Source organism: Petromyzon marinus, chromosome 41 (assembly GCF_048934315.1).
Source record: "Petromyzon marinus isolate PM22_M1 ecotype Great Lakes invasive population chromosome 41, UKy_Petmar_22M1.pri1.0, whole genome shotgun sequence".
Lineage (NCBI taxonomy): Eukaryota > Metazoa > Chordata > Hyperoartia > Petromyzontiformes > Petromyzontidae > Petromyzon > Petromyzon marinus.
The window spans coordinates 12409199-12433167 of record NC_133707.1 but is presented as its reverse complement, the minus strand read 5'-3'; the positions used below and the strand labels follow the sequence as shown (position 1 = coordinate 12433167).

Here is a 23969-nt window from a genome sequence, read left to right as displayed (position 1 = left end):
AGTGCAAATACAATGACACGTAACACAATGTCATAAGCACCAGGACACTATCACGAATATACACAGGCGAGACCATCACCCATTATTATTTTTGTAACTGTAAAATGTTCGTCATATTCGCTCAATTGTCATAAGCACATTGCAAATGCATGCACACGCTCAGGCTCTTGTGCTTATTATTTCATTCAAGTCGCATATCGATCCATGTTGTGCATTTGGCCATAGTCGTGCACACATACGTTAAATAATGCCCATTCAGCATTCTGGAAGGATATAATCAGGCTTTGCAAAAGAGCAGTCAATGCAATGCAATGTGTATAAATAATCAATTACACAGGTGCACGCAGGCACACGCGTTCTGCTGTGCTGTCTTGCACACACTTGTTGATATTGTGCTCTGTGTAACATAGAGGAGGATGCCCACCGATACAATTGCGCAGACCAGCAGAGAAGGGCACATAGGCGTAGGGGTGGCGCCCCACTGAGTTTTCAGGAAGGAAGCGCTCAGGCCGGAACTCCTCGGGCTCGGGGAAGCTGTCCGGATCTCGGTGCAGGCTGTACGTGATGATGACTGCATTGACTCCCTTGGGGATCGTGAATCCACCTACACAGGACACAAATCAAAACTCATACTCGCATCCACGATAACACACCAAGAGTGATCGTTTCTGTGAATGACCGATGAATAATTAATATGCCAGTGTACACACAGATACACATAATCAACAATCACAATTCACATGTATTCAGTCACAGGTATTGAGTGCATTAATTTTTATTTATGTTTAGGTTGTTGTCCTTCCCCCGCACCTCTAATTAGCATGGTTGGCTACGTATGTTGCGAAAGCAGTTCAAAATACATCATGGGACCTCCTTTGCCAGTACCAAAATATGAGAATAGGTTTTCCCCTCTTTTCTGGCAACAGGTGTTAAGATAATAATAGGGTTTTTCCCCTTTTTTCTGGCAACAAAACTGAAACCTTTTTATGAGGAATCATGTCTGCATTAACCACAATACTTGTGGTCAGAATGCAAACAAAAAACACTCTGATAATATATGCATTTTCCTTGAAACTAATTGGTCCACACCAGAGACAGCTTTCTTTTGAGCCTCGTCTCAAACGTTGTTAGACCAAAGGACGTCAAAAGGCGTACGTTTGCATTCTAACCGCAAGTATTGTGGTTAATGCAGACATGATTCCTTGTAAAAAGGTTTCAGTTTTGTTGCCAGAAAAAAGGGGAAAAACCTATTCTTATATTTTGGTACTGGCAAAGGAGGTCCCATGAGGTGTTTAGATGTTAAAACATACTCTTTGGTTCTATTGGGTAAAGTCACGTAGGTGAAAATAAATAACAAAAAATCACGACGTTTCAGCCACAACACAAGCGGCCTTCATCAGGTGAAGGGACGAGACTGTCTGGAGGACAGCGCTGGAGTGGAAGAAGCCACGCTTAGATCACGACCTTCTTCCACTCCAGCGCTGTCCTCCAGACAGTCTCGTCCCTTCACCTGATGAAGGCCGCTTGTGTTGTGGCCGAAACGTCGTGATTTTTTGTTATTTTATTTTCACGTACGTGACTTTACCCAATAGAACCAAAGAGTATGGATCCTAGCCGTCACAGAAGCTTTAAATCTATAATAGATGTTAAAACACCAAACTGAATCTTTTTTTACAAGGAATCATGTCTGCATTAACCAGAATACTTGTGGTCAGAATGCAAACAAAAAACATACTCTTGATAATATATGCATTGACTTTGAAACTGATTGGTTCACACCAAGTATTGTGGTTAATGCAGACATGATTCCTTTTAAAAAGGTTTCAGTTTGGTGTTTTAACATCTTAACACCTGTTTTGTTGCCAGAAAAAAGGGGAAAACCTATTCTCACAGTTCAAACTACATACATACATACAATTTTAAGACTGGGACTCACACCAATCCTATAACTCGCAAGATGGCGACAGCTTCTATTTTAAATGTCAATGCTATTCTCATATAATACGTGAATACCTTTTACTGATCATAATTAGCGATCGTTGATGACAATGAGACAAGTAAGCATTAGATAATTATAAACAAAAAAAAACAGTTAACAAAACGATAATTAAGCAGACGTATTGCGACATCCATGGCACTGGCCCCTCGTCCCCAAAGCAAAGGTTTGAATCAAAGTATACACGACATTCACTTTCCTTCAAACTGCACCTGCTGGGTCTCTACAATCCTGTTTCCTAGACTCCTCGTTTTTTCAAGGGTTGTCTCTGCTGCTTGCAAACTCCAATGTATGTATGTACAGTGAGGGAAAAAAGTATTTGATCCCCTGCTGAATTTTGCATGTTTGCCCACTGACAGAAATTATCAGTCTATAATTCATAATGGTAGGTTTATTTGAACAGTGAGAGACAGAATAACAACAAAATCCAGAAAAACTCATGTCAATAATATTATTAATTGATTTGCATTTTAATGAGGGAAATAAGTATTTGACCCCTCTGCAAAACATGACTTAGTACTTGGTGGCAAAACCCTTGTTGGCAATCACAGAGGTCAGACGCTTCTTGTAGTTTGCCACCAGGTTTGCACACATCTCAGGAGGGATTGTGTCCCACTCCTCTTTGCAGATCTTCTCCAAGTCATTAAGGTTTCGAGGCTGATGTTTGGCAACTCGAACCTTCAGCTCCCTCCACAGATTTTCTATGGGATTACAGTCTGGAGACTGGCTAGGCCACTCCAGGACCTTAATGTGCTTCTTCTTGAGCCACTCCTTTGTTGCCTTGGTCGTGTGTTTTGGGTCATTGTCATGCTGGAATACCCATCCACGACCCATTTTCAATGCCCTGGCTGAGGGAAGGAGGTTCTCACCCAAGATTCGACGGTACATGGCCCCGTCCATCATCCCTTTGATGCGGTGAAGTTGTCCTGTCCCCTTAGCAGAAAAACACCCCAAAAACATGTTTCCACCTCCATGTTTGACGGTGGGGATGGTGTTCTTGGGGTCATAGGCAGCATTCCTCCTCCTTCAAACACGGCGAGTTGAGTTGATGCCAAAGAGCTCCATTTTGGTCTCATCTGACCACAACACTTTCACCCAGTTGTCCTCTGATGTTCATTGGCAAACTTCAGACGGGCATGTATATGTGCTTTCTTGAGCAGGGGGACCTTGCGGGCGCTGCAGGATTTCAGTCCTTCACGGCGTAGTGTGTTACCAATTGTTTTCTTGTTGACTATGGTCCCAGCTGCCTTGAGATCATTGACAAGATCCTCCCGTGTAGTTCTGGGCTGATTCCTCACCGTTCTCATGATTATTGCAACTCCACGAGGTGAGATCTTGCATGGAGCCCCAGGCCGAGGGAGATTGACAGTTCTTTTGTGTTTCTCCCATTTGCGAATAATCGCACCAACTGTTGTCACCTTCTCACCAAGCAGCTTGGCAATGATCTTGTAGCCCATTCCAGCCTTGTGTAGGTCTACAATCTTGTCCCTGACATCCTTGGAGAGCTCTTTGGTCTTGGCCATGGTGGAAAGTTTGGAATCTGATTGATTCTTCTCTGGACAGTTGTCTTTTATACAGGTAAGCTGAGATTAGGAGCACTCCCCTTAAGAGTGTGCTAATCTCAGCTCGTTACATGTATAAAAGACACCTGGGAGCCAGAAATCTTTCTTATTGAGAGGGGGTCAAATACTTATTTCCCTCATTAAAATGCAAATCAACTTATAACATTTTTGACATGCGTTTTTCTGGATGTTTTTGTTCTTATTCTCTCTCAATGTTCCAATAAATCTACCATTAAAATTAGAGACTGATAATTTCTTTGTCAGTGGGCAAACGTACAAAATCAGCACGGGATCAAATACTTTTTTCCCTCACTGTAGAAGTTATTTCACACCGTTCGAAGCAAACTATGCTAATTGGAGATGCCAAACTTACCAACATCTTCTCGGCGCCATTTACATCCATTTTTTTTCCCCTCCACATTTAGAAACATGCGTTTAGAGTATTTGGTGCTATAAATTTCCACATGATGAGCCACTTCGTTGAGCTATCATTTGTGGCGAGGTCCCTTCTGAAAAAGAGCTATATAGCTCCGTGGGCCTTATCTGGTAAAATAAAAAGTTAGTAAATAGTAGACATAGTTTTGCATTTGTCACCCACTGCAATGCTGCAGTGCATTTTGCCTTCAATTAGTAGTTGGTTAATTTCTTAGTACATTTGGTCTGTTTTCATCATGATGGCTTGTTGTAATGTTGAAGATCTTTCGCACCGTATGTAGCCAACCGTGCTAATCAGAACTATGTTGTCAGGGGATATATTTGAATTTTCGAATATACATGTGTAGTGATACACTCAGAGATACTAGGAATAGGAGGCACTCTATTATAGCCTTCACAGGGTACAAAGGGTAATTACACTTCAGTCAGGATAGCTAAAAGACTGCCTGACTGACAACGCCGAGAAGATGAAGACTGTGACGAAGACTCCAGCAGCCCGATGGGATTCCACTCCAAACCACAGCCCCGAACATTCGCTCGGCGTCCCCATTTATCCTCCTAGCGTAACCTTGCTCCGCCCCTGGCCACGCCCCCCTTCTGGAACCTACTAGTGAGTTCCCGGGCTTACCTCATATGCCCCCTCTATCACCTTTTCCCGACATCCCCCTCTCTACTTATCAAGTGACCTGCTGACAGACAGGGCTGCTGCAACCGCAGATCCCTTTCCCTGCGATATGCTTCATAGTGACCCATGCCATGTCACTACACGTGAAGTGAGTCCAACTGAGTTGCAGACGTTATTCTTCAGAGGACACACATTTATTGTAACATGTATATACAAAGGGGTAACTGCCCCTTTACCAGATACAGCCTGGGGTGGTGACCACCCAGCTAACTACACTATACGTAGGAGCTACAGCTACGAAGGTTTGGACCCTCACTCGGGTCCCCGGCCAGGTGTTAATGCCTCGTAGGATGTAGAGCTTCCAGCTTGTAGACGTAGAGCTTCCAGCTTGTAGAACGAAGTGACCCCGGTCCCTCTCAGGGACCCACCTTATATCCTTCCGGGTCGGTGCTGGCTCCGCCCTCGGCCCCGCCCGCCTTTGAGCGTTCTAGCTCCCTCTCGATCCCCCTCGAGAGCTCTCCCTGGACAAGTGATCACCCCCTAGCTCCCACACCTGGGGCCTTCTCTGTGGACACTCCAGATCACGTGTCTACGGGGTCAATCAAGAGTGCCATGGCCCAGGGCAACCCTGTCCTTGGGCTGACACTCTCCCGCTCCCCCTTGTGGGAGCCCACACTACACGCTATGCGTGGTGCCCATGCTATTCCAGCGCTCACCAAGCCCCGCTAGAGCTGGTACTACACACATCTACGGGGTGTACGCGATGATGGTGCATCGCACACCGTGCTATGCTAAAGCCGGCATCACACAGCAACCCACCCGGTGCTGTCCGCGACGTAAGAACATCTCACGCCACGGCCCTCTCGGGCCGGCACCGTACAGTGACACTACACATGTATACACTGATGTAAAATGTTGTTCCATGGATACATTGGTGTTGGTCTATACTATGGGCCGGCAACCAAAATAACAAGAGGCATTTGTTATTAATTTGGTAAAATAAACTCAATATTTCAAGAGCCGCAATGCACTTGAATCCGAGACGGTTCCTAATAAATAACATTGTTGATTAAGCAGTCCTTAATGAGTCGTATGTGGCTCCGGAGCCACAGGTAGCGGACCCCTTGTCTGCACTAATAATCTTAACATGCTTTAATATGATTTAAATATTTTGGCTGCTGTAAATTTCTACATGATAAGCCACTTCATTGAGCCATTATTTGTGGCCAGGTTGCTTCTGAAAAAGAAGCAAATAGCTCAGTGAGCCTTACCTAGTAAAATACAAAGTTTAGTTTTATAATTATTTGCTTACCTTCCTATACTTTGCATTCCTATCGTGTTTTTGTATTGTTTGTTGTTGTAACTTTCTGATCTGCCCCTACTGGACATTTGTGAAAAAAGCTCAATAGCTTATCGTATTCGTCCAGTATAAATGAAGATTCTGATAACCATGGCGCCGGTGGGCGCCAAAGTGTGCGCTCACCGGCACAACGTGTTTGAGTGTCACAGATTTGGAGGTCTGGTACCAGTCAAGAAATTGATTCAGCAATAAATTATACATGTTAAATACAAATCCCATTCTAACATATAAACTGTGGTATTATTTACCAAGAGTATATTTATGTTTGCATAAACAGAAATCAATATATATGTTCACTGTGACGATGTATGGATGAATCTGCTCCTGCTGCTGCTTACGGATGGTGCAGTCTTGAGACAGGGTGCGCGCAAACATGGGAACAGAAGGAAAGATACGCAGAGCCTCCTTGATGACACATTCCAGGTAGCGCAGCTTCTTCAGATCCTCCATGGTCATGTGCCGACTGGACTGCCCTGCAATACGGAGTAGAGCACAGCTTCTGAAACAAGGAATCAAGCGTGAAGGAAGCCCAAATATTGTCTTCTCTACACAGCAAACACATCGCCACTTTGTCTTCAATGTTGAGACAATGGGATCTGCAATTTAGGCATATCTTGAGTCACTATCCCTGGCAAATGATGACTGGGACTGGTTTTCACTCTGGCGTCAACACGCACAACCCACACTTACACACTGCCACTTTGTGCAGACACCATGTTTGGTATAAGTTTATTGAGCACACATGGCAATCTTTAACGAAGCGAAAGCAAGAACAGTATGAGAGGCTTAACTACGTTCTCCGGAGTCACCACGTTTCTCGAGCGAACGCTCAAGAGATGCTACCTCTAAGGGCGCCACGGTATGTGACATGTTTGCTACCTTGCCTGGTATACAGGAGGTCGTGGGTTCTAGTCTGACCCTGATGTCTCTATATATTTGGAGTTTGCACTTTCTCCCCATGGTCATGTGGATTTTTGTGTGGTCCTCCGGTTTTTCCCTCCACATTGTGTTTTAAGTATGTGGCTATTATAAATATACACATGTTAAGCCAATTCGTTGAGCTATCATTTGTGGCCAGGTCACTTCTGAGAAAGAGCTATATCGCTCAGTGGGCCTTACCTGATAAAATAAAAAAAATCGTTTAATTTTAATTTGTTTTTGTTTACCTGAAAACGAGTACCCCTGCAACAAGTGGACATTACCGGGTGATAATTCCTGTGGCATGATCCAATGATGGAGGTTGAGGTGCAGAGGATGGAGCGAGCGGTGGGATGTGTGCTGCACTTCACGCAGACGCTGCTCTGCGTATTCCTACCGAAAACTTGGTCGAGCTCCTGGTGAAGCTGCCTCTGCACGTGCGGATGTGACCCGATCAGGTAGAGCGCCCAGTTCGTAGCAGCTGCAGTCGTGTCATGCCCCTAGGCATTCAGATTCAGCAGCATTGAGAGTGTGTTCCGTTACAAAGACGATAGAAGCAATGTCTCGCCCAACACACTTGTATCCTGGTCCTGAGCCAAACGATTACCAAGTGGTAGAAAAATGCATGGACAGAGTGATTGTTTCTTAGAGAGATTTAATAACATCTTTGTGAGTTAACAAACAATTTGAAAAATGTGATCTGAGGTTACAACATGGGCTTGTATTATCAGTGCTGTTGATTGTTACCATAAGAATCACTGGAAGATTTGATTAATGTGGACATCTTAGTTGCAACTCATATTCACCATGTGGAGCAGTGAGAGGTGTGGATTGAGTGGCGGTGATGGGAGAAAGAATAGGGGGAGAGTTGAAGTTGGGAGATGGAAAGTGAACCAGACAGATAATAATTTACACAAGTGTAATGATGGTGATGATAATAATAGCAATGTCCTTCATTTTACACAGGGAAGCCACAGTGAAGTCTCAAGACAATTTTTCAGAAGGACCTTGCTTTGGGATGTTTGACCATATCCATGAATGATGGCATGTCACGTGATATATAAATAATGAAGCAGATGTCCCCACGATGCCTGGCACAGACACGCTATGAACACCTACGTTATCATGGCAACTCGGCTCTCTCGGTAACATCGCTCACATAGCTGGTGACGCTGTGTGGGCGACGTTTTCACTGAGCGATATCGCCATAACTCCTCACAGTAAGATTTTGGGTTTAGATTAGAAGAGCTGTCAATCATCAGCATCTAAGCTCCGTATGTATCTGTAGTGTGGCATTGCTGATGTCATCCGCCATTGTAAAATTGCTGGGTGATGATGACCATTGATAAGGAAAAGTCAGAGCAGAGGACTTGAGCAACCGAGGCTGAATCGTGTCATTGGATGCGAGACCTAAAATCTCTCCGTGTCCACATCCTTGAGGCACCCACCTCAAACATGAAGGTGTCCACCTCCTCGCGGATGTCGCTGTGGGAGAGGGGCCGGTCCTCGCTGTCCTTGGCGGCCAACAGCATGTCCAGGAAGGCGAGTCTCTTTCGCCGCTGGGCATTGGCCCCGGTGTCCCTCTCATGCTTCTGGCTCTGAGCGTGCTCTATGATCACCTGCGCAGGTGATCGCACAAGGGCATCGAGGGGGCACACCAGCAGAGTCGGCAACAGTCTCTCGAGAATATCTGTGACCGCCTTTGCCTCTGCAAAAAATCACCCATATGATCACAACGTTTAACACGCTTTCAGATGCGCTTCTGCGGCCACCTGCAACGTTATTCCTTCCGCCTGATGAAGACTGCTTGTGTTGCGATCGGAACGTCGCGGGTTTTTGCTTTTATTATTTTAATTGTATATATTTTTTCTATTCACGTGACTTTACCGAAAGAACCAAGAATATGAATTCCTGCAGTCATGAAAGTTTAAAGTCAAAATTAGGAAGCCACTGGAGCTATCCACTTTTAAATCTAGATTGAAAACTAATTTCTTTGGAACTTTTTTTTGTGTTTAGTTTCTTGTCCTTCCCCACACATTCGATTAACATGTTTGGCTATGTACAGTGCGAAAGAAGTTCAAAATTTTTTACATACAAAATGATGTCTGTAGGAAGCAAATGTATAGAAGTGAAATGTGCAAAAGCTGCAAGGGGAGGAAGAGCCCAGTCTGGGTCCTGTCCCAGGTGGAGTTGGGCTGGAGGTGAGGTGGATTCTCACAACTTGCAGAGTTCCTCGTGCAAAATACAGACTCGCACCTCCTCAGTGAACGTGTGGAGGACCTTGAGACATCGGTCATGGTCTTTTCCTTCCCCCAGGGTTGAGTAAAGAAAATCCGACCAGAACCAGGGCATTTTCTGTCTCCTATGAATGAAGTCACTCAACCTGCAAACAGATATAACATTAATGGTATTTGTATTCCCATTGCCAAAATCTGTTTCAAATACGACAAATATACAAGTACTTCAGTCAAAGTGTATTGTTTATGGATATTTTATTGTGTTTACTGTTATGTTTTCATGTACATTCGTATTGTGTTGTCAATTTTGTGGAATCGTTTTACAGTCTTCCAGGGACTGCAAGGCTGATTTAAGCAGCTGTTAAAACCCAGGCAGAGAAAACGTCACGTGATATATGATCATCAATTCTGCTCTCATTGCTGGAGACCATGATGCCTTGGGAAAGGCCCTGGGCTAGTTTCTAACCCAGCAAGAACGCCAATGTGTACACCTGGGAAACAAGGTTTTTCTTCTGTCTCCAGGGGAGTTCCTCAAGGTTCAGTCATGAGTCAGTCCTCTTGAATCTCCAATCTTCGCCCAATCTCCCTAAACGTGCTCTTTTTGTCATTGTATCAAATGTGTTAAATCCTACAAATGATTGGAGTCCCGAGACATCACCTGAATCTGCAGTGCACGTATAAAAACTCACACAAAAAATATAAAAAACTAAAGACTAAATCAAACTCAAGCCAAGATTCTTTAAAAAAAAATTATAATCTTACTTTTCGTTGAACGTGAAGAAAAATAAGTAACGTGGAAAGAATGCGATATTTTCATATCATTAAACTAGGCCCATCTATTGTGTGGCGCGGTGGTGCACCTTGAACAAAGGTGCACTTTAAAAAGCAACTAAGCACGAAAGACAAATCATGCACACACGTTGAATCTGTAAGGTTTCCCAACATGCGCTTGTCCTCAGAAGTGTTGGTGATAATAAAGGTGGTGCTAGCATGAGGTGCACTAGCAACGGTTATCATGACCGTAGCCGAAAATGAGACGGGGCAAGGAGCGCGCGTGACGGACAGTGCGGTGATCAATGTGGACGTTTTCTCCAGGGCAAGGCCTTCACACAGCAACCTGTTACTCTCAAATTCCATCAGATCATGCTTCCCATCATGGAGAAATGCACGGAGACAGCACGGCAGGACCCTCGGAGAGACACTATGGCGAGATGCACGGATAGACGCACAGAAAGACAGCACGGAGAGACGCATGGAGAGACACACAGAAAGACAGCTTGAAGAGACAGCACGGAGACGCACGGAGAGACAGCACTCACTTGTACACAGCCTGCACGTACTGCGACTCGCTGTCGCTCTGTGCGTACACCTTCCTGCCCATGGCCGTCTCTGTACAGAGAACAACGCAGCGATAACAAAACAAGTACAATCTAGATTTGAAGTTTTCGTGACTGCAGGGATCCACACTCTTTGGTTCGCTTGTGTTGCGTCCGAAACGTCGTGATTTAATTTATACCTACGTGACTTTACAGAAAGAACCAAAGAGTATGGAACGCAAGTACAAACAATAGTGTCTATAGTTAGCTCAGGTTTTCGTCAGTTATGACCAACATGTTATTTCATTAATGTTTTGTAATCATAATAATAATACGGGTACCGACTCAGGTCTGGTACTAGTGTAGAGGAGTGAAATGTGCCATATGCACAGTTAACTGAGGGCAACTGAGGGAAAACAGGTGCGCGTGTGCAACATGAGGTTTGCACGGACAAACCGCCAGTTAAGGGGTGAAGCAGGTGCAAACGGGGTCGATCGGTTGTGCACGTTGAGGCCGGAGGTGTTGCCAGGGAGACGGGAGATAAGGGAATGATTGATGGGCCAACAGACGCCGGCCTGGCGAGAGCTAAAAAAGATGCATGAGCGGTTTCGGATAATTTGCAGAGGGATATAAGGGTGTGTGCGTGAGCGGAGGGGGAGGGGACAAAGAGTGAAGACATCTCGCCGCTGCCGCTCCAGCCGTCAACGGGACCTCAACCCTCACGCCGTTGGTGGGCGGGTGCTGATCCCCCAGCCCGGGATAGACGGATGAGCGGGTCTGAGGGAGCGTAGGTGAGGGCAGCGGTGGAGATGTAGAGTTGCTGTGTGCGGTGACGCAGTGTGCGAAGACGCTGTGTACGGAGTCGATGTGTGCGGAGACGCTATGTGCGGAGACGCAGTGTGCGGAGCTGCTGAGTGCAGGTTAAGTGAGGTGAAAGGTAGATAAGAGTGGGTAGAACATAAGTGACCATATAGAGAGTTATAGGCGTGCCTACAACTGGTGCAAAAATAGGTGAATAAAGTGTAAGCAGGCTACTTGTTACGTGTCGGTGCGAGTAATTTTTGAAGACACTACACGAGGCTTGCCATCTCTGAAGTACAAAAAACTGTACGCACGTTGTTGGTGTTGTATATATTCGGTCTTGAAAAATTTAATTAAAAAAATGAAAATTTGAAATGTATAATTTTCCAAAATTATGCTAATGTATGTAATGATGAAAATATGCATTTATGCTAATTATGCTCTGCTTCGTTGTCTAGCGGTATTTCCAATCGTGATAATGAAATGAAGATGTAATTGTATGAAGTTATGCAAGTGTATGTAATTACGCTTTAACTTTGACTGATTATATTTAAAATTTTGATTTAAAGCTTTCGTGACTGCAGTAATTCATATTCTTAGCTCTTCCGGTAAAGTCACGTTGAAGGGAAAAAATAAAATAATAAAATATATATAAAACTATAAAAATTATCACGACGTTTCGACCATAACACAAATGGCTTTCTTCTGTGTCTAGACGACCGTTTGTGTTATGGTCGAAACGTCGTGATAATTTTTATTGTTTTATATATATATTTTATTATTTTGTTTCCCTTCAACGTGACTTTACCGAAAGAGCTAAGAATATTATTATATTTTAGTTTGTTTATCTCAGGTCTCAAAATTCAGATCTCTCTGCAGGATACAGTTCTTATAATTAAGATTATGCATGAACTTAGCAAGGCACCACTTAGACTCTTCTGTATTAAGCAACTTTAATATTTAAAAAAACCCATAAAATTATCATATGCGAACTCTTACGCTAGGAATGTCAACAGAGTACTCCTGGAGATGTCCTCCTCATTGATCCGTACATTTTACCCTCAATAGTTGTGTTTAACTGGGTAACAGAACAATCAGCTAATTCCTCAGAGTAAAGCGACCGTACATGATTACAGGAAAAAGTCCTTAAAAATGAATGTAATAATATTCATTCAAATGGTAATAAATAAAAATGTGCCTAAGGCAAAGGTAGACCTCAATGAATTCATTGGTAAGATTATGCAATTAACGAAATGCCTTGGAACAATCGTGTGCGGTAGTGTGCCTGCTTGTCTAACAAATGTTTATCAATTGGCTAAAGGTTTTAATAAATTCGCGGGCAAGATTATGTGACCATAAGAAAGATTTGGTGCTTTCGTGACTGCAGGAATTACTCTTTGGTTTTTTCGGTAAAGTCACGTATAAATAAGAAATAATAATAAAATTAAATTACATAATAGTATATATACGATGTTTTGATTGCAACGCAAGCAATCATCATCAGGTATAGAAGAGCTAAATTTAAGAGAGAGAGGAAACACAGAGAGATGGAGAAGCACATTAAATTGAACAAGATTTAGTAAAATTTGGAAACAATATAATGCAGCACAGAGGGTCGGTCAAAACACAATTAACGCATGGTCTGGCTGATTACGTTATTTCAAAGATTGCTAAATTATAGGTTAAGAGTGATAGAGTACAGATCACAGACACATATATAGACAGCTAAATTTAAGAGAGAGAGGAAACACAGAGAGATGGAGAAGCACATCAAATTGAACAAGATTGAGTAAAATTTGGAAACAATATAATGCAGCAGAGCGTCGGTCAAAACACAATTAACGCATGGCCTGGCTGATTACGTTATTTCAAAGATTGCTAAATTATAGGTTAAGAGTGATAGAGTACAGATCACAGACACATATATAGACAGCTAAATTTAAGAGAGAGAGGAAACACAGAGAGATGGAGAAGCACATCAAATTGAACAAGATTGAGTAAAATTTGGAAACAATATAATGCAGCAGAGGGTCGGTCAAAACACAATTAACGCATGGCCTGGCTGATTACGTTATTTCAAAGATTGCTAAATTATAGGTTAAGAGTGATAGAGTACAGATCACAGACACATATATAGACAGCTAAATTTAAGAGAGAGAGGAAACACAGAGAGATGGAGAAGCACATCAAATTGAACAAGATTGAGTAAAATTTGGAGACAATATAATGCAGCAGAGGGTCGGTCAAAACACAATTAACGCATGGCCTGGCTGATTACGTTATTTCAAAGATTGCTAAATTATAGTGACAGAGTACAGATCACAGACATATATAGACATCCAAGCAGAGAGAGCCAGCACAGAGACACACAGAGAGAGACACACACATGGGACAAAGTGAAACAATGCTTCTGTGTCGACGCCTTAAATAGAGGGGAATGGAGGAGGGGTCGAGACAGAGCAAAGGAATACAAATTAGCATGGACTGGGAGCCACCGCACATGCCGCCGCTGCAGCGTGGTGAGGGGGGGGGGGAAATGTTTTAGTTCTATACCTGATGATGATTGCTTGCGTTGCAATCGAAACGTCGTATGTATACTATTATGTAATTATATTTTATTATTATATCTTATTTATACGTGACTTTACCGAAAAAACCAAAGAACAAAAGAAAGATTATAACACAATAGTATCCCTGTGTGTGTGTAGATTCGTAACATAGATGTTTATAAATGTTTAGTTTCATCAATGAATTAATTGGTACAGGTTATGCAATTAACAACAATAATGACTAAAATGCTTTGACCGTATCTACGTAACTCAATGGGCAGCAATGCTTTCCACGATCAGCTAATAGTTGACGCACCCACTTTTGATGACCACCCTTTTTGAAACACAAGGATAACTTTCGGAGCAATCTTATTAGCCTCGATATGCACGTTATGTGTGAGTGTGTGGGTGTATTGTTTCCGTGCTCCACTTTTTGAGATAAGGGGTTCCCTGCCAGGTGATGGGTCGTGTGTGTGTCAAACACATGGCTTTCTCTCTCTTGGCTGCAGCTGTAGGCCTCTCTGTTGCAGGCACGTTGCTCGTCTTTGAAGGTGCCCAATTGCGCTCGCAGCTCGTCCCTGACACCAGCGCCGACAATCTTCCTCGGTTGTGCCGGTCACACGCTCTCTCTCCTTCTCCGTGCTCTCCTTCGGCGGTGCACGATTGCGCTCGCAGCTCGTCCGCTGCTTGCCGTTCCTCACTCTTGTCTTGGTTCCCAGTTAGTGCTCGTCGGTGTGTGTGGGTCGAACCCTCGGTGCTCTCGCAAGCGCTGACACTTTACCTCTTGGCTACACTTCAGGCTCTTTTCCGCTGCTCTGTGGTCTCTCCCTTGGCGGCAGCTGCCAGCTTCACGCGGGCCCCCTGTGGTGCCTCTCCCGCCCTTCCTTCAGCGCTGTGCTGGTTCAGGCTCTTTCCTCTGCTGCATGCTCTCTCTGTGCTTTCTCCTTTGGTGTGCAGCTGCTAGTTTCACGCGGGCACCCGATGATGCCTCTTCCGCCCTTCCTTCAGGGCTCCTGCTGTGAGCTGCTCTCCTTTGGCTCCTCACTTGCTCTCAGAACTTATAAATTGTATTCGCACACTTTTTAGCTGCTCGCAACTCTTATCGCTTAGTACAATACAACTCAAAACATCAGGATAAATATAGACTAAAACTTTCAGCGATACTCTGTCGGTCAGTGCCAAACTCGGCACCTAGCAACACATCGCCCCTCTCCTCTGCAAGACTCGACATCCATGGTTGATTGCGGGGGGGTGGAGACTGAGTTGCGTGTTTTGTGTCCTTGCTTATATGCTAAATTCTTCCCCCTCTGCGCGTCTCTCGCGAAAAAAAAGAATCAATTTGTTTCGTTCTCCTCCCGCGACCACAGCCGCCTGGTTGCCCCCCCTCCCACCCTTTTGACTGGCTGCTTTCCATCACCATGTTTATGTGTTTTTTTGTTTCCATTCCCCTCCCCCTCTGCCTTCGTGGTGTTTGCCATCTCAAGGGGAGGCACCCTCCCTTTATACGTAATTTATTGCTACCATGTGTTTTGTCTGCTCCTGGAAGACAAAGGCGGTTGGTGAGGCTGTGATCCTATGGAATACATATTTTCTTGGTCGTGTGTGATTAACCTATTTCGCCTTGTATCTCTTTTGAATTACTCTAGGCCTAATACTTCATAATTATTATTTGGTTTAGGTTTAACCAAGATTTGTGATGTACCACAGTTGTTACCACAGGTATTCCGAGGATTTTGTTAAACTTTGTTCTCTGTCTGTGTCGCCAGGGATCCGTGCGTCTTATTCTCGAGTTATATTGTGATATCCTGACTTAAGCTTTTGTGACTGCCGGAATTCATATTCTTTGGTTCTTTCGGTAAAGTCACGTAGATAGAAAGATACAATATATAAGGTGAATAAGTAATAATAAAAGCCACTAACGTAGACTGCAAACTGGTTCTTAATCTGAGAGTGTATCCTTTCATGCTCCATGCTCACCCCGATTGGTTATTACAAATAAACTCTTCTAGATTTTAAGCTTTCGTGACTGCAAGGATCCATACTCTTTGGTTCTATTCGGTAAAGTCACGTAGGTAAAAAATAAAACAACAAAAATCACGACGTTTCGGCCACAACACAAGCGGCCTTCATCAGGTGAAGGGACCAGCCTGTCTCAAAGACTGCGCTGGAGTGAAACAGAGCCAAGCTCAGACTGCGACCTTTAAGCTGTGTGAGAGGGATTAAGGTGCCTCGACAAAGGAATTAGCATAAAAAATTAGCATTTGATTGGCGGACTTAGCATGATGAAACGTGTAGCACGCGGCAGTGCACCTTTAAGCTTTGTGAGAGGGATTAAGGTGCCTTGACAAAGGAATTAGCGTAAAAATTAGCATTTGATTGGCGGACTTATCATGATGAAAGGTGTAGCACAGTGATCGGCACCGGCAGTGCACCCGCCTGTGCTGCGAAAGTTTGGGGTACCACTACTTGAAAAAATATACTGTACCAATGAAAATTAGTTTAATGTTTGGTTCAATTTAGAACATCTTTCCAATGGTTGCTTAATTTGAAACCATCTTCTCGGTTGAAATTGTGTCTGTGTTTGTAGATCTGAATTGCCTCGTGATCAAATCTCTGATAAAAACCTGTGGGTTTGCAAAGAACCTTGGTATCGGAGGAAATTATATCGTGATCACCCACAGCGTTGTAACAGTGATCAGCCACGGCAGAATAATTCGTTCTGCCGTGTTTCAAATCTGATTTTTGCTCGCGAATTCGGTCAGAGACATGTCGTTTCGTCTCCCCGATATAGCAATCACCGCAGGTACAACTCAATTTGTAAACCCCGGGGTACTGTAAGTCAGGAATGACATCCTTCACGGATGGGATCAGATCACAAATTTTATGTACTGTATTGAACCGGACCTGGATCTTTGGAAATCTTTTTAGTAACGCCTGCTATATATGGTAGTGTGATGGTTTTGACCGGAGTATCAAGTGGTTGTTTCTGTATGGAGGGAGAAACAGCTTGGCGGATGGTACGGTCAGAGTATCCATTTCTTTTGAGGGCCAGGTGTACATGTTTTAATTCACTGGTCAGGTGGTGTTGGTCCGAAATGCAATGAGCCCTATGGTATAAAGTTTTGATGAGATAATTCTTTTGGGCTGGGTGGTGGTGGGAATCAGGCTTCAAGTAGGAATCTGTGTGGGTGGGTTTCCTGTAGACAGAATGCCCCAATGAGCCATCAGGTCTCCTCTCAAACAGAACATCCAAGAATGGTAGCTTGCCATTTTTCTCCACTTCCATGGTGAATTTGATGGCGGGATGTCTGGAATTGATGTGGTGTAGGAAAAGGTTCAGAGCTGGGAGGCCATGTGGCCAAATGACGAAAGTGTCATCCACATATCTTCCACAGGGAAGGTCTGAGGGTGGAAGTCTGGATGGTGTCCAATTCAAATTTCTCCATGAAAACATTGGCTATCACTGGTGACAAGGGGGAACCCATGGGAGTACCCTCATTTTGCTTGTAGAAGGAACCATTCCAAGTGAAGTAGTATTGGTGAGGCAGTGCCTGACCAGCGTAGGTACCTCGGGGTTTAGTCCATGTTGTACCAAATTTTCAATTATATCATTGGTATCAGGTACCGGGACCTTGGTGAACAAAGAGACCACATCGAAGCTGACAAGGATATCGTCAGGGGATAGTACAACGTCTATGGTACAACATGGACTAAACCCTGACGTACCTACGCTGGTCAGGCACTGCCTCACCAACACCTTCACTTGGAATGGTTCCTTCTACAAGCAAAATGAGGGTACTCCCATGGGTTCCCCCTTGTCACCAGTGATAGCCAATGTTTTCATGGAGAAATTTGAATCGGACGCCATCCAGACTTCCACCCTCAGACCTTCCCTGTGGAAGAGATATGTGGATGACACTTTTGTCATTTGGCCACATGGCCTCCCAGCTCTGAACCTTTTCCTACACCACATCAATTCCAGACATCCCGCCATCAAATTCACCATGGAAGTGGAGAAAAATGGCAAGCTACCATTCTTGAGTATAAATCTTAAATCTGTATTACTACCTCTTTCTACTGGTATCTGTGTTGAACTGCTTTTTTAATAAAAGTTGACTGCAAAGTGATCGAAAGTATAGCTAAACTCATTATGTATTTTACAACTTGCTATGGCAACTTGTATTGTTTGTCAGAGTATTAGTCGAAGGGAAGATAAGTAGATAAATGACATGTAGATGTAATTACTATATATCGATAATAAAATCTGTCTTTGCCTATCCGATAATATATAATAAAAGTGTAGTAGATTTGGTTCTAATTGTTTTGAAGGTAATTGTAAAGTATTTCTAATTATTTTAGCTATTCTTTATGCATTTTTAAAATGTTCCTATCATAATCAAGTCTACATGTGTTTTGTTTCAAATACTTATTAGTTATGTTGTGAAGTTTTAACTTTTGAAAATTAAAATTTGATCCTCAAGATTTGCAGATCAATGGTGAACTTTGTATTTTTATTTAATACTAGCCTTTTTATTGATACGTGATATTCCATATGATACATATTCTACATTGCCTAGGACCTTACACCTTACCTTTTTCTAGTGATATCAGACACCACTCCCTTCATATTGTGAGACTTTAGTTTACAAAGAAACGCTACAAGCCATTTCATATTATACTTTGTTCCAACTCTTCAAAACCTCTGTTGGTCAGCGCCGAACTCAGCACCTAGCAACACATCGCCCCACTCCTCTGCAAGACTCGAAATCCATGGTTTATTGCGGGGCCCACCCCCGGAGCTTGCCGCAGCAAGACTGAATTGTGTGTGCTGTATTCTTGCTTATATCTGAAATTCTCCCACCTCGGTTCGGCTTCTCACAGGGGACCGGAATTCCTTTGATTTTGCTCTCAGCCTGTGGGAACAGCTGTTTTCCCGGTGTATGTGTGTGTCTTTGTTCTAATTTTATTGAAGTAAGTAATCTGTTAAGTCTCATCAAGGCCTGGTTCCCCTTCCTCAAGCCATCTTGCCATCTATGGAAACATATGCTTTCAATTGCCCCTAAGTGTATTTTTCAAGTTGTTCAACTTTCTGCAATAATTAATCTGGAAGGAGGGGGGTTCCTTTTGTCCGGTTGCGTACCCCCCCCCCACCCCTTTTCCCTCACGGTTGGGGGTGTTACATTTTCTTGCCTCTCACAAAGAGGGGCGCTGTGGCCTTTGAAGTCATGTTCTCTCGTGCACCAGTTAGAAGGTAAAAATATTATTTACCTCTTATAGCTTGGTACCGTACCACTTTCTGCAGTTTTGACTCTGCAAGTGACTCAAAGTACGTTTTGCGTAGTGTTTTGGGCAATGTTTACAGTGTGGTATTTGATATATTAAGGGGAGGTGCCCCCCTGCATCACGATTTACTTTTGGAAGACAAAGGCGGTTGGGAGTTTCTGATTCTATGGAATACATTATCGTGGTCGTGTGCGATTGACCTGTTTCGCATTGTATTTCTTCTGGATGACCCTCAGTCTAATACTTCATAATTATTATTTGGTTTATGTTTAACCAAGATTTGTGATCTACCATAGTTGTTACCACAGGTATTCTGAGGGTTGTATTAACCCTTGTTCCCCGTCTGTATCCAGGGATCCGTGCTTTTTATTCTAGAGTTATATTTTGATATCCTGAGGTTGGAGATATAACTAAGTTTTGACTTAAGCTTTCGTGACTGCCAGAATTCATGTTATTTGGTTCTATATTGTTTGGTTCTTTCGGTAAAGTCACGTAGGTATAAAATAAAATGAATTAAATCATGACGTTTCGGGCACAACACAAGCGTCTGTCATCAGGTGGGACAACCACAGCAAGAAACAATTGCTGAAGTGGGCAAAAGAGCTGCTATGACAAGATACTATATATTCTAGATTTAAAGCTTTCGTGACTGCAAGGATCCATACTCTTTGGTTCTATTCGGTAAAACCCCTGATCCCTTCCGTGAAGGATGTCATTCCTGACTTACAGTACCCCGGAGTTTACAAATTGATCTGCACCTGTGGTGACTACTATATCGGGGAGACGAAACGACATGTCTCTGACCGAACCCGCGAGCACAAATCAGATTTGAAACACGGCAGAACGAATTCTTCTGCCATAGCTGATCACTGTTACAACACTGTGGGTGATCAAGATATAATTTTCTCCGATACCAAGGTTCTTTGCAAAACCACGGGATTTTATCAGAGATTTGTTCACGAGGCAATTCAGATTTACAAACACAGACACAATTGCAACCGAGAGGATGGTTTCAAATTAAGCAACCATTGGAAAGATGTTCTGAATCAAACCAAACATTAAACTAATTTTCAATGGTACAGTATATTTTTTAAGTAGTGGTATCCCAAACCTTCGCAGCTGCTTAAATTCCCCCTTTTCACACCATCAATATGTGGGCTCCCCCCCTCTCCCCCTCGCCGGTATGCACATGCTCCCCCCCAGTACATCGTCCTTCATTCTAAGTCCACCTATGAAATGTCAGGGCGCTCTGCTTCCTCTCACACAGCTTAGATGTCGCGGTCTGAGCTTGACTGTGTGCACTCCAGCGCTGTCCTCTGGACAGTCTGATCCCTTCACTCACTCCACTCACTCACTCCACTCACTCTACTTCCCCCCCCCCCCCCCCCCCGCTGCTGGTCCGTCATGGTCCCCACCCGCTCCTGGTCCATCAATTAAGCAACCATTGGAAAGATGTTCTGAATCAAACCAAACATTAAGCTAATTTTCAATGGCACAGTATATTTTTTAAGTAGTGGTATCCCAAACTTTCGCAGCTGCTTAAATTCCCTTTTCACACCATCAATATGTGGGCTCCCCACTCTCCCCCTCGCCTGTCTGCACATGCTCCCCAGTACATCGTCCTTCATTCTAAGTCCGCCAATGAAATGCTAACTTTTATGCTAATTCCTTTGTCAGGGCGCTCGGCTTCCTCTCACACAGCTTAGAGGTCGCGGTCTGAGCTTGACTGTGTGCACTCCAGCGCTGTCCTCTGGACAGTCTTGTCCCCTTCACTCACTCCACTCACTCACCTCACTCACTCCACTCACTCACTCACTCCACCCACCCACTCACTCCACCCACCCACTCACTCCACTCACTCACTCACTCCACTCACTCACTCCACTAACTCACTCACTCCACTCACTCTACTCCCCCCTGCTGCTGGTCCGTTATGGTCCCCACCCCGCTCCTGGTCCATCATGGCCCATACACCTCCTACGTATATCGTGCTCATTTATATACTAATTCCTTTGTCAAGCGCTTTGCTTCCTCCCACACAGCTTAAAGGACGCGACCTGGGCTTGGCTGTTTTCACTCCAACGCTGTCCTCATGACAGCACGGTCCCTTCACCTGATGAAGGCCACTTGTGTTGTGGCCGAAACGTCGTGAATTTTTTATTTTTTGTTGTTTGTTACGTGACTTTACCGAATAGAACCAAAGAGTAAAGATACTATATAGGTAAAAGAGGGGGGAGGAGCCAAGAAGGAGTGATGGGGGGGGGTAGGAGCTCTGCTAGAGGGATTAGGAAACGAGCAAGGCAAAAGTGAGCGGGGTTGGGAGTGGGAGGCTGTAGAAACTGGAGATGCGGATATGAAGGCGACACCATAAAGCAGTTAAGGTTTTACCTGGTTAATAACATCCTTCCAATGATTGCTCAATTTGTATCCATCTTCTCGGTTGAAGTTATGTCTGTTTATCTGGATGGCTTCATGAACAAACCTTTGATAGTAGCCCGAAGGTTTGCAGAGTACCTTGGTCTCGGAAAAAAACAATATCATGAGAGCCAACAGCGTTATAAAAATGGTCAGCCACAGCGAAGGTATTGGTTCTGCCGTGTTTCAGATCTGATTTGTGCTCGCAAACACGGTCCGAGATATGTCGTTTCGTTTCCCCAATGTAACACCCACCACAGGTGCAACTTAGTTTGTAGACTCCAGGATATTGCATGTCAGGAATGACATCCTTCACAGATGGGATTAGATCACGGATTTTGTGTACTGTACCGAATCGGACCTGGATCTTGTGTTTGATTTTGGAAATCTGTTTGGTAATGCCTGCTATATATGGTAACGTGATGGTTTTGATCGGCGTCTCATGCGGTTGTTTTTCCATGGTTGGAGAAACAGCTTTGCGAATAATGCGGTCCGAGTACCCATTCATCTTGAGGGCCTGGTGTACGTGTTCCAGTTCACTGGCTAGGTGGTGTTGGTCAGAAATGCAGTGGGCCCTATGGTGTAGTGTTTTGATGAGGGAATTCTTCTGTGGCGAATGGTGGTGGGAATCAGGTTTCAGATAGGAATCTGTGTGGGTGGCTTTCCTGTAGACAGTGTCCCAACGAGCCTTCAGGTCTCTTTTTTTGGTAAAGTCACGTAGATAGAAAGATACAATAAAAAAAACAATATATGCGGTGAATAAGAGTAAAATAAAGTAAGTAATAATAAAAGCCACTAATGTAGACTGCAGTCTGGTTCTTAATCTGAGAGTGTACTGGCATACTCTTTGGTTCTATTGGGTAAAGTCACGTAGGTGAAAATAAAATAACAAAAAATGACGACGTTTCGGCCACAACACAAGCGGCCTTCATCAGGTGAAGGGACGAGACTGTCTGGAGGACAGCGCTGGAGTGGAAGAAGGTCGTGATCTAAGCGTGGCTTCTTCCACTCCAGCGCTGTCCTCCAGACAGTCTCGTCCCTTCACCTGATGAAGGCCGCTTGTGTTGTGGCCGAAACGTCGTGATTTTTTGTTATTTATTTTCACCTACGTGACTTTACCCAATAGAACCAAAGAGTATGGATCCTAGCAGTCACGAAAGCTTTAAATCTAGAAGTGTACTGGCAGTCTATAATGTCGATTTATTCTTATCGCTAAGTTTCGAACTTTACCACTGTAAAAAAAAACACCAGTTATGTCCGATTGCCCCTGCTCTGCGTCCATGGAGATCTGAATGGGGTGGTGCAACGACCGTGTCAACAAGTTTCGATTTGAGACCAGGCTGTTCCTCCCGCACCAGCGAGTCTAGAGATTTGTTTGTGAAACTGTCCAAAACAGCTGTGGAGGTCGTGTCATATGGTCCTTTGACAATCTGGAGATTTCCCAGATTTTAATTAACCTCCATTTGCCCCAGGGTTTATTGTTTAATGGATCTTTATGACCTCCCTCCAGTTGCTTTAATGTGACAAGGCAGCTGGGGTGTGAGGGGTGGGGGTGTGCCTCACCCTTTCATGCCCCATGCTCACCCTGATCGATTATTACAAAAAAAATAGGCAGAATCATTCTTAATATTAATTTTGGAAAAAGGCCTATATATGCAAGTGTTACAATCTTCTCATAAAATTATCGGTTGGTTGAATTCAAAAACAGCTCGAGTTATATAATGCTATAATTAATTTAGTTAAGTGTTATGTAATGATATTAATTCAATTTCAATCCCTATGACCATTATTTATCAATAATTGGGGAGTCAGGCAGTGCTTGGTTTAAGATATTTTGTTTTTTCTCAGTATCAATAGATTTCCCAGTTAATATTTGCACGTAATAATTAATTTTACACGGGACTTTAACCCCATCAGTGTGTCCCCTTCCTGATATGGGTGTTCTTCCACCGCAGATACTTGAGTCTGCGTTTGATGTTTCTTTGATGTTAAGTCTCGTACTAACTGTGCGACCTGTCTGGCCAATCTAATAATTGCCGTGGGCACAAAATCTGATACACACCTTCTGATTCTAAATACGGTCATTTATATTTGGCTGAAGGTAACAGGTGTTATATTTTATTTACAGTTTCAATTCTCACCTTGTTTTGCTTTTCTGAGGACCATACTATTTTGTCAGTACTTCCTGCAAAATATGGAAGTATGAATAGTTTAACTGTATTAGCATTTCCATCATTGTATTGTCTTGAGTCACGTATTACAGCAGACCTGTAAAAAAAATCAGGCCTTTTAATGTCCAGGAAGACTCGCAGATTTTCCCTTCACCCTCTCCCCTCCACTTTCCTTCCCCTTTGCATCTTCCCTCCACCCTTCACTGCATACGTATGCAGTGACATATGACGTCACTACTGTGTTGGGTCTGTACGGGTACTGTAGACGGGGTGTCACCGAGGTCGTGTCAGGCCGTGACAC

At 43.7% G+C, this 23969-nt stretch overlaps 1 protein-coding gene across 2 annotated transcripts in view; it reads right to left on the bottom strand.

The window, feature by feature from the left end:
* Positions 1-23969, bottom strand: part of CYP4V2 (cytochrome P450 family 4 subfamily V member 2) — a 49129-nt gene that overhangs the window by 17203 nt on the left and 7957 nt on the right. For both annotated transcript variants that reach the window (XM_032969054.2, XM_032969053.2), the window contains exons 5-10: positions 10453-10522; positions 9153-9279; positions 8345-8515; positions 7294-7396; positions 6317-6451; positions 425-604 (exon numbers count right to left, since the gene is read on the bottom strand). In XM_032969054.2, the coding sequence (XP_032824945.1) occupies positions 425-604; positions 6317-6451; positions 7294-7396; positions 8345-8515; positions 9153-9279; positions 10453-10522 (786 nt within the window). The remainder of the gene's footprint in view (positions 1-424; positions 605-6316; positions 6452-7293; positions 7397-8344; positions 8516-9152; positions 9280-10452; positions 10523-23969) is intronic.